The 11056-nt window shown below is 60.4% G+C and overlaps 1 protein-coding gene across 4 annotated transcripts; it reads right to left on the bottom strand.

Moving 5' to 3' along the window:
- Window positions 1–3976: 3976 nt before the first annotated feature.
- FBXO39 (F-box protein 39) lies at window positions 3977–9127 on the bottom strand. 4 transcript variants are annotated; one of them, XM_019817024.3, is made up of 5 exons: window positions 8978–9069; window positions 8066–8223; window positions 5457–6563; window positions 4457–4633; window positions 3977–4274 (listed from the first exon to the last, which is right to left on the bottom strand). In XM_019817024.3, the coding sequence occupies exons 3-5, from the start codon at window positions 6480–6482 to the stop codon at window positions 4146–4148; spliced, it is 1332 nt and encodes a 443-aa protein (XP_019672583.2). In that variant the 5' UTR covers window positions 6483–6563; window positions 8066–8223; window positions 8978–9069; the 3' UTR covers window positions 3977–4145. The 4 variants fall into 4 exon arrangements, with proteins under 4 accessions (XP_019672583.2, XP_006939775.2, XP_011287105.2 ...); XM_006939713.4 differs by lacking the exon at window positions 8066–8223 and having other exon boundaries at window positions 8978–9127; XM_011288803.4 differs by lacking the exon at window positions 8066–8223 and having other exon boundaries at window positions 8970–9088.
- Window positions 9128–11056: the final 1929 nt, after the last annotated feature.

Consider the following 11056-nt stretch of genomic DNA (forward strand, 5'->3'; position numbering starts at 1 on the left):
GTCCCCACAGGTCCCTGGCTCCCAGAGTACCCACTGCCCCGCTGTACCCACTGGCTCCCGCTGCCCCACGGGTAAACCGGGAGTAGTGAATCCCGACCAGTAAACCGACGTGTGGTCGGAGAGGACTCGATGGGGCGGTTCCATCCACTGCTCCCAGTGTCCGTGTCATTGGCGCCTGTTCCCGTTGCTTAAAAAGGGTGGGGTCTCGGTACTCAGGAAGACAGCACGAGCAAAACGAGTCGCTCTGAAACCACTGGTTGTGCAAACAGAGGGGGAGGGCGCCTCCTCGCGATCTCACTCTCAGGCGGTCAGTGCGGAGCGAGCGGGTCTGTCTCCAGCCTGAACTCGGGCAGATGCAGAGGAATGGGAATCAGGTCCATCACCCGAGCGCCAGCCAGGGAAGCCGCGCGAATCTCTCACCACGTGTGACGCTCAGCCGGTGAACACGCAGGACTCTGCGACTTCAGCCTGCAAGGTGCCTCCCCTGGGGTGGCCGGAAGTGTGAAGGGGCAGGTGTCCACTGGAGAGGGTTATTCTGTGTCTACAGAAATCGCTTCCATCAGGTTATACTTGGCGACACTTTTTCTGGAACAGTGACATGTCATCCTAACGTCATGAAGATGTATTCCTATCTTTCAATTTTACTCAAAAAAAAAACAAAAACAACCCTTAGTTCTCGGGGTGCCTGGGTGGCTCGGTCGGTTAAGTGTCTGACTTCGGCTCAGGTCACGATCTCACGGTTTGTGGGTTCGAGCCCCGCGTCGGGCTCTGTGCTGACATCTCGGAGCCTGGAGACTGCTTCAGATTCTGTGACTCTTTCTCTCTCTGCCTCTCCCTCTCAAAAATAAATAAACATTAAAAAAAAAATAAACCTTGGTTCTTGAGAACTCCATCTTCCACGGCAGCATTTCTCAGCTACACATAGTAAAACGGAAGTTTCTCTGATTCGTCCGACGCTCCCGTGCTCCGGAGTCGCAGGGGCTCCACATGTCCTTGCGTGGGAGGCAGTTGGCCAGAATGAAGGGAGAGGCTCTAAGTTCCGGTTGGCGTTGACGCTCCTGCTTCCGGCACTTCCTGAGCGAGTGACCTCGGGCAGGTTACTCTTAAGTCCCTGTTTCCTGATCTCTGAAGGAGGGAGGATGGTGTCCACCTGCCAGGGCTGTTACATGGATTCAAGGAAACCGTGACCCACACCTCGCACGCACACACTGAGCACTCCGCCCCTTCTGGGGACGCCTCCCGCTGTATGGGGGTGGGGGGTAGAAAGTGTCCCGCATTTCAGTCAGGGACTCTGGTGTCAGCTCTGCCACTAATTGGTCGTGTGGCCCCGGGAAAGCCACCTCTTCTTCTGAGTCTGTGTTCTGTCATGCACATAGTAAATCCCTCACGGCCCATGGCCAACTCTGAGTCCAGGCGACAGACGTGGCCCTTCCCGGTTCCGTGCAGCCTCCTGGACCCCGTCCCAGCTTTGTTTGCATGCTGGGGAGCTCAGCATGTCTGAACCAGGTACAGAACTCAGGGTCACACAGTCAGTGGCCCGAGGGGACGGAGGTCACAGGTATCAGGACCCTTCTGCCCACAGAGCTGAAGGCCCCTCGCTCAGTCTTCTCAGAAACAAAGCCTGCACTTTTGTTGTCGCCTTGCCTGTGGGTTGTGGTGTAGCGCCTCAGGGGACCGCGGTCCCGCTTTCCTCATGCATTTAGAAATTTGGAGGATTTGGCCCCCATCACGGTCGCCAGGGCTTCCTCTGCTGCATCCACAGCCGGGCGAGGCTCCTGTGCTCCGGCCAGAGGGGACAGGCAGGGACACGCGGCCATGGCCCACGGAGGTCACAACGCTGTGGTCATCTTCATCCACCCCTGGGCCCTGAGCATGCGGGTTACAGACTGCGTGTGCTCTGTGTTTCCCCGGGGCTCCCCTACTCTCAGCTGGGGGTCCTACCTCAGCTCCATGGGGAATGGGAATGTCTGTGTGGCCAAGGAAGTCCCGGTGTCCTTCAGACTGTCGTCAGGGGACCCATGGGTCAAACTATTTTAACACCACCACCAAGATGTTACATGTGTTTTCACTCATTCTCTCTGGAGTTTTCCAGAGGCTGCATGGCGTGTGATGTCTAAACAGATGGCAGAGGCAGGGATGAGAAACCCAGGTTAACTATTGAGCCAGACTTAAGATTGAACTGTAAACTGAGCCCACACTTCTTTGGAAAACATGTCCACAAAATGTGTTCATGTGTTTTCTGTATGAGACTCCTCTACACTCAGATTCCATGTTTGGAGATGAAAGCAAGCTGTCCAAAACTGGTCCATGCCGAGAAGTCATTAGTCAGTCAGTCAACCGGCCATCAGTCAACCAAGCAGCCAATCAGTCAATCAACGAGCCAGTCAACCAACCAGCCAGTCAGTCAACCAACCAGACGGTCAGTCAATCAACCAGCCACTTAATCAGCCAGCCAATCAACCAAATAGCCAATCAGTCAATCAACCAACCAGCCAATCAGTCGACCAACCAGCCAATCAGTCGATCAACCAGCCAATCAGTCAACCAAGTAGCCAATCAGTCAACCAACCAGACGATCAGTCAATCAACCAGCCAGTTAATCAGCCAGCCAATCAACCAAATAGCCAATCAGTCAACCAGCCAGTCATTCTTACAGGTGGTCTGCATTCTAGCCGAGGCTCTCCTCACTGAGCTGGCTGTGCCCTTGTGGCTCCCAGGGCCCCTCTGGTGCCCCAACAGGGGGACCTACCCCCTTGCCTGTGTTGGTCTATCCTGAATGCTAGTGAGACAGGAGCCACGGGGACCCAGCAGCTGCAGGGTGGTTCCTGGGGCCGTGGCCACAGAGGTGCTGGGACCTCAAAAACACTGGATCCACAGGAACTCTAACAGAAGCCTGGGCAGCTGCACAGATGCGGACAGAGCACACAGAAGGCTACGCAAATCAAGTCTGCAACGAGACCCTTGTCGAAGGTATTTCGAAATTTTATTAATTGAGGTCTATTGGGGAAAAAACCCTATATGCAAATATATGCACAAAAATCTCAAAAGACCAGGATTAATACATGTCTGGGGCCTGGGCCCAAGGATTTGTAATTACTTCCTATTTAAAACACAGGAGACCACCCCCCTCCATTCTAAAAATAACACACAGCCCTCGTAGAAAGTTTGAGAAGTGGGGTAAAGCATAAAAAGGAAAACAAAAACCACATATAATCCTGTCACCCAGGGACGCTGTTAACATTTCTGGGGTAGCTCTTCTCTGCTTTCAAAATGCCCCCCTACACACTTGACATGATTGATATCCCACCAAACATGCAGCTTTGTGTCCTGGCCTTCTCACTTAACACCGAATTAGGGATGTGTCCCCAGGACATTACAATTCTTTGTAAGTGGGAGTGACGGCCACAGCACCGCTGGCGTGGGATCACCGTGCAGGGGTCAGGGGAGGTGGGCCCAGTTCTGAGCGGCTGCATTTAAAAGCGGGAGTTTGGGGGCGCCTGGGTGGCTCCGTCGGTTAAGCACCGGACTTGGGTTCAGGTCATGTTGTCGGGTTCGTGAGTTGGAGCCCCACATCAGGCTCCGTGCTGACAGCTCAGAGCCTGGAGCCTGCTTCAGATTCTGTGTCTCCCTCTCTGCCCCTCCCCTGCTCACACGCGCGCGCGCGCTCTCTCTCTCTCTCTCAAAAATAAATAAAAGTGAAAAAAAACTTACAAGCGGGAATTTCCCCACCTCCCAGAGGGCGTGCATTTCCAACCCAGCGCTGAGCTGGTGCTGGGGCTCCTGCGGTCACCAGGGACACCAGGCTTTTCCGAATTGGCCAGTCGGGGGAAAGCGTGGTTCTGTTTGCCCCCCGAGGTGTTCTAGGTGTTCTAGGAGTCGGGCGAGGCACTGCTCTGTGTGGCTCTGGGCTCTCAGCTCCCGCCTGAGGCAGGCCATGCAGCCCACGCCCGGGGACCAAGGAGAAGCCAGCCCTGGGTAGTTGGTAAAGATAGGACTTTAAAGGCACATCACCAGCGGCCCCAGCCTTTGCTGGGGCGTCGGATGGGGTGGAACTGGCAACATGGACACGGGGGGGGTGGGAGGGGGGGTTCCGGGTCCTTCTGTGGGAACCGGCGGGGGGCTCCGACGCCCTCAGAGAGTGCTCCCTACATCATGGGGTAAGCGATGACAAAATAGTTGAGCTCGGAGTCGATGAGTTTCCTGTACTTCCGGTGGATCTCACGCAGCGTCCTGTCCTCGTCGTTGGTCTCGTACCTGTTCGTGTAAATTCGCACCTGCGCAGCACAGAAACACGACACGCGCACCGTGACTGCGCCAGGCCGGCCCCACGCTGGTCCCAGCCTGGGGCGCGCACGGTCGGGCATCGCCGGGCACAGCCCAAAGCCAGTTGCTGGGGAGAGGGGGCTCTGGGCCCCCTCCCGTGCAGGTACCTCCGGGGACAGACCCAGGGCCCCACCTTGAGAGTGCGCAGGGAACACTGCCCTTCCTCCTGGCTCTTCAGGATCCGCTCCACGAACCTGACGTCCAGGAAAGCCCAGATTTTGAAGTAGAACAGCTTCCTGCAGGATGAGATGAGGAAGCACAGTTCCTCGTCCAGGGACTCGTGGTTGTTGTTGAACTCAAACGTCAGTTTCTGGAAAGGCAGCGAAGGAGAGACAGGGTGGGGGGGTGGTGGTGCAGTGGGCAGAGATGCTGGGCACTGGCCGGGTCCTCCCACAACATGCCTGCGGCCTGGCTGTGGGTCAGATGACCACGGTGGCCCCAGGGCCACAGGTAACAGACGGGGACGTGTGGGTGATTTCACCCAATCTGCAAGAGGCATTTGGAGCTCAGAGCCCGAGGCGCTGGTCCCAGCCCCTCAGCCTCCCGGCCGGGCCACCAGACGGCCACCCCCCCCCCCCCCCACACACACACGGAAGGACAGTAACAGGCAGGCTTCAATTGAGTTATCGGCACTTAGAGGCCCTCGGTGGTGGTGGTGGTATTTGTATCAGTTGACCTCAATCGTCCCAGCCCCCCAGGAGGTCCGTGGAGGGACACAATGACCCCGATTTTACAGATGGGGAAGCGGCCAGGGGAGAGGGCCACGCGCGCCCCTGGGCTCCTCAGTGACTTGGTGGGTCTGGTCTGGAGTCAGACTCCCGTGTGCTGCCGGGACCCGGTGCCGGGAGGAAGCGGCCTCAGACCCGCCCTCAACCTGGAGAGGCTCCGAGAGGGCACAGAGGGCTTTCCCTGGCGGGTAGCCCACCCGAAAATGCCTCGTGCTGCGCGTGCACAGGTGAGCAGTAGCTGTCACCCGCTGTGACCCCGGGGCAGGGGCGGGGGGTGGGGGGGGGACGCGTAGTCCGGGAACATAGCCCGAGCGTCGGTCTGAGTGGGCACAGGCCCGGCCGGGAGCAGGCAGCAGAGGAGAGGCCTCTGCCCTGGGGGAGCCTCCCGGCCCTCGGCCCCCCTACCTGCAGCGTGTGCCGGAAGGTGGGCAGGAGATCTGTCAGCGTGGGCCTCATGGACCAGTCCGGGTCGCTGAAGTAGCAGCTTCTCAGACTGAGGCCCCGAACGGGGATCTCCTGCAGGAGGACCCGGGCCAGGCGCTCGTGCTTCATGACCCGCTCGAAGAAGAAGTTCACCTTGAGGTTGGAGGCGCGCCTGGCCAGCCTGGCCCAGGACATGCCCCAGATGACCTGGCCGTGGGGGTCGTGGACGTGGCACTTGATGTTTATGGTCCAGAGGGTCCTGGCGTTGTTCTCGCACAGGCCGTCCAGCAGCTCGTCCGAGATGCAGTTGTAGTTGAGGGTCAGGGACACCAGGCTGCGGAACGTGGCCATGGTCTTGCTGAACTGGGGGCTGCTGTAGACGGCCAGGTGGTGGCTGAAGTAGTCCTCGATGTTGAGCTGGGACACCAGGCTCTCGCCCCGCGAGCAGCTCAGGGAGCCGAGCACGGCGCAGCCCTGCTCCACGGTCAGCCTGGCCCCTTTCAGGCTGAGGTGATCCAGCTGCCTTCCCGCTTTCTTCAAGAAGAAGCTCAGGCTCTTGATGAGCGAGCCGCGGATGCTGTTCCTCCAGACGGGACGGTCCAGCTCCAGGTGTTGCACGGACAGCGACTTCAGGCGGTTGTTGTTCTTGCCCAGACAGGACAGGAGGCCTCGCATGGTGACCTGGAACTTCTTGGTGAGCACGGCATTGTAAGGGTTCAGAAACTTGATCTCCAGGTGCTCCAGATAGCGGCCAAATTTCTTCACGTACCAAAGAGCCGACTCGAACTCGGACGCGTGCACCCTGGAGGGTCTCCCGCTGAACGTGATGGTCCTGTACCGCCAGAGGTCAGCCGAGTACATCATCTGGTTCCACTTTCTGCAGACGAGGGCGGCCCGGGACCTGTCCCTGTCTCCCAGCCACCAGAACACGCGACGCAGGCACACGTCGGGCAGGGCGGCCCAGCAGCTCTGGTCTCGGGGCTGGACGGCTTGGCTTTCTTCGTCCATCGAGGAGCCGGGGTGTCCAGAGCAGCCGTGCGGTAGGCAGGGGCTTCCAAAAACGAGGAAACAAAAGCGACTGCTCGTCTTCTGTGGGGAGTAAAAAGGAAGCACCGTGACCTGGCGAACAGAAACCAGACCCCTTGACTGAACTCGCAGCCCGGCCGCACGTGCAGCCCTTCCGTGAGGGGTGAGCCTCGCCGTGAAGGCCCGCAGAGACCCAGGCCGTCGGGGTCTCTCGGACACACGCACACCGGGACCCGCGCCCAGCACAGTCCCAGGAGTGAGAAGCCTGGGGACAGGGCTGTTCAGAGGAGGCGGCATCTGGGAGGGCCTTCTCGGTCTGCGTGGGAGCCGCGAGGCAGCCCAGGTCGGCCTGGCGGTGCTGGAGGAGAGCGGACGCACTCTGGGCAGAGGGCACCGTGGCGCAAAGCCACAGAACTGGGAACGAATGGGATCTGTTCACGTGCGGGGAACTAAAAATTGTCACTTCACTTGTGGGGGTGGGGGTTGGAGCCGGAACAGGGGGGAGGTGCCGGGTCAAGGGGCCCCGGAGCCATGCAGACAGAGGCTGCGTCCTAGGGGCCAAGACTGGAATTCCGACATGCCGGGTCCCCTTCTGGGGATGGGGACCCTGGCTGCTTGGCACCGAATTGCCGATGGGGGTGTTTGCATTCAAAGGGTTAGCGGCACACCAAGGCTCACGCGGAGAGCCTCCCATGAGGCCGCTGGGGCCGGGCAAGGGCCAAGGATCCTGCATCCACAGGTGTTGTCAGTCTGACGTTAGAAAGGACCCTCCAGGGAGGGGGAGGATGAATGGCCAGAGCAGACTTTGGGCTCCGAGCCTGGGGCTAGGGCAGCGGGACCGCGGGGATGCGTGGGTTTATGCGTCCTTTGCAGGACACGGTGACTGGGAACGTAGAAGTGGGGACGACCTGGCAGCCGGGCTGCAGGCGAGACCTCTGCGAAGCTAGGGAGGCCCCGGGAGGGCCCGGCCACCGCCCACCTGGGGTGCTGGGCCCTGGGACTTTCTACAGGAGCCATCTGCTGAAGTTTTCCTGACGGTTTGATTTCCACGTTTCCCTGGCCTGAAACTTCTCCTCTTTCCCTTTCCCCGTCTCTCCCAGAGGCCCCGCTCTTCAAGCTTGCGGCCCTGTGGCCCCGGAACGCTTCTGCCGGCTACTTGACCAAGTGGCCCGAGATTATCCTCACGGCTCACGAAACCGCAGGGCCGGAGGAGCTCTGGGAAGTATGTCTTTACAGATGGCAACTGGGCCCCAGAGGGGTGAGGGCGCCTGCCTGTGGTCACACAGCCCTCAGGAGCCGAGGGACACGTTAATCGCATTTCTCAATGCGGGACGGACATGTGTCTGCGCGTGAGCTCGTGAGCGTCGCTCACTTGCTCTCCGTGCCTGTCCCCGGCTGCATCTAGGATCCGCGTGCAACCGTGGTGGGCGTCCGTGCCGCTCTCCTCTCGGCTCTCCCTGTGACGGACCCCCGGGCGCCCCCGACGGTGGTTGACGTGTGGGAGGCTGGTTCTGCCGGGTCCTCTGGGGCCCGGCGCCCTCCCCCACCTCCGGATCCAGGCAGACCTGCACGCGGGATTTGGCAGCGGCCTGGCCCCGTCCAGGGTTCCCCTCTCGCCTGTGTCCGTCCCTGACGATGATCCTCGTCCCAGCCTGTCTCCCGCGGGACTCACACACCCCTTGAGACCAGGGACGGCCTCATTCTTGTGAGTCGCACTTGCACACTGAACAAAGGAAGAGAGAGGGTCGTCTCTTTGTTCCCAGAACTGGGTCCCCAGCGCTTTGCTTGGAGCTAGGCGCGTGAGAGAGGCCAAGCCACTCCCAGAGCTGAGCAAAACCCTTTGCCCTAGCAGTCACTGGGCGCAAGAGCTCTCAGACACGGAACCGCGGGGTGGTGTGGGCAGAACCGGTCCGCGGGCTGGGAAAGCCAAAAGCCACAGTCGGTACTGGGCACATCCTCCCCTCCTAAACGACCTCGCCAGCCGCAGGCCGCGGAGCTCAGAGGTCGGGTCCTGGTTCCATCAGTTGCTAGGGATGACCTCGGGCAAGTTAAATTTCTCTGTGCCTCAGTCTCCACATCTGAAAACCAGGGATAATAGTGGCGCCTGTCTTAGCGGCGGGAGGATTAAATGAGCTGATCCGTGCAGGTGCCTGGTGCGTATCAGAGGCTATACCGCGTTTGCGCCTGGTAAGTGGAGGCCAAGGCGCTTCTGGGGGGGTCCCTGCTGGGCGCGGTGAACACACCCAGTTTGCAGGTGGGGAAACAGAGGTGTTGCAAGTTGGGAAAGTCTCCCCGCGAACGCCCGCAGAGAGCGGGAAGGGATGGGAACCCACCCCAAGGGCTCACAGACCTGTCCCCCAGGCGGGGAGCTGCTAGCCCGGGAAGAAACCTAAGGAAGCCGCGTCACCCACGGCCCGGAGGTGCCCGAGGACGCCTGTTTCCAGGAGGAGGCGGCAGGGGCCCCATTACCCGCTCACCGCGCCCCGCTCGTTGCACCCGGTTTGGGCTGCGGGGACCGCTAGCCGCCCGCCTGCTCCCGCGCCGCCTGCGCTCCGACGCCGACTCCGCGCAGGCCTCCGGGACGCGCGCCCTCGCCGGCGATGAGCCTTTGTGACGCGCCCAGGCCTGCGGGCCTCCGCTGTGCCCTGGGCGCGAGGCCCCAACCCGGGGTCGCCAGGGTCCCCGCGGTGCGTGCGGGGGGCGGGACGGCCCCGCCAAGTGTCCCGAAACGCACGCCGGGGTCTGGGGGGACCTGGTCCGGGGGTCCCGGGAGGGCGGGTTCCGTGTGCAAAGGTGCGTGGGGCGGGGCTGGGGGTCCGTGGGGGGTGGGCTCCGGGAATACGAGGGGGGTAGGTTCAGGCACCAGCGGGGAGGGGGCCGGAGAGAGTACTGGGGGCCGGGTCCGCGGGGTGGAGGAGGGGGGCGGGGTCTGGGCCGTGGATGGGGCTCGGGGTTGGGGAGGCCCAGAGGGCAGAGGGCCGGGGTCACAGAGTCGGAGGCGGAGCGCAGGGTAGGGGCGGGGTCCAGGCGTGTCTGGGGGCTGCGTGCGCGCAACTGAGGGTGGGCTTCCCTCTGCGATGGGGAAGAGGCTGTGCGGGAGCTCGGTGCCCGGCCTGTGGGAGGAGGCGCTGCGCTCTGCCCCCCCGCCTTCCTTTCCCCAACTCGGAAGTGGTTCCCACGGGAAAGTCTTGGCCCACCTGACTCACCTAAGACAAGGCGTGAGTGGGTGTCTAACGCACCCACTTTCCATGGCCCTCCCCACCGCCCTAGGGTGTCCCTAAAGGCCAGGCAAAAAGGCGGGGGGGGGGGTGTACGATTTCGGGCGGGGGGTGCATGTGGGCCTCTGACACCAGCCTCCCGGCTCCGGTGTGCGTCCTGAGCCCCGGCCTGCCCCCGGCAGCCGCATCCTCCCTGCCTCCTTCCGTTTCTGCCTTTCCCTGCGCGTTGTCCCTTCCCGTCCTGCCCGCTCCTAGCGCCGCGTCTCTGACCGGGAAGGACCAGTGAGGAATCTCAGGAAAGGTGGACAGCTGCCAGAGAGGGTATTTTCAGTCTCCAGAGACAAGCCTGGGTTCCCCAGGTGCCCAGACTACAGCCTGGATGTCCCATCCACGTGCCTGACACCTGGGATTCCCGGGCCCAAGAGCCGGGGGCCTCTCTCCTGGTTTCTGTGCGGCTGCTGGCAAACCAGTATCTCCGTTCGAAGAAAATAGTTAAATCTTTTCTTGTAAGAGGAAAAAACCCAAGAAGAAAATCCTTCCCTTTTCACAAGGAAAGACTGCCAAAGGGTGGGGGGGGGGGGCGCGCAGGAAGAAGATGTAAAACGCAGTATTCTCCATCTGCGCACATTTTCTGTTCCAGGTTAGCGGGAGGTTCTCATTCGGTCTCCTTTCCGTGAAGCCGGCCGCCAGCATTTCTCCTGAAGAAATGCGTATAGAAAACCTGGTGTGTTTATTTATTTATTTTTTATTTATTTATTTTTTTAATTTTATTTTTTTTGGGACAGAGAGAGACAGAGCATGAACGGGGGAGGGGCAGAGAGAGAGGGAGACACAGAATCGGAAACAGGCTCCAGGCTCCGAGCCATCAGCCCAGAGCCTGACTCGGGGCTCGAACTCACAGACTGCGAGATCGTGACCTGGCTGAAGTCGGACGCTTAACCGACTGCGCCACCCAGGCGCCCCAAACCTGGTGTGTTTAAAGTGCAAAAGCCAGTTCCTGGGCTATGTCTCCGTGCTGCTGTACCCGGTCCCCAAAGCACAAACCCTGAGCTGCAGGTGGCACCGAGGAGACACAGAGGAACCTTCTGGGGGCTTGGGACAGGAGGGACAGACTAGGGACGCCACACTGTGCCCTCTTATGTGGCTGTTAAGAGAGAAGAGCCGCATCATCTGGCCTGGAGACATGTCCTTGGGTGTTTGGGGTCAGAGGGACAAAGCAGTGTTTATAGTGGGACTCCCAGTGTGCGTGTTTATATAATCGGGTTGCCAGATGAGATGTAGGGTTCCCCGTGAAATTTCAGTTTCAGGGCCACATTTTTCTAGTATAACTGCGTCCCA

This window comes from Felis catus, chromosome E1 (genome assembly GCF_018350175.1).
Source record: "Felis catus isolate Fca126 chromosome E1, F.catus_Fca126_mat1.0, whole genome shotgun sequence".
NCBI lineage: Eukaryota > Metazoa > Chordata > Mammalia > Carnivora > Felidae > Felis > Felis catus.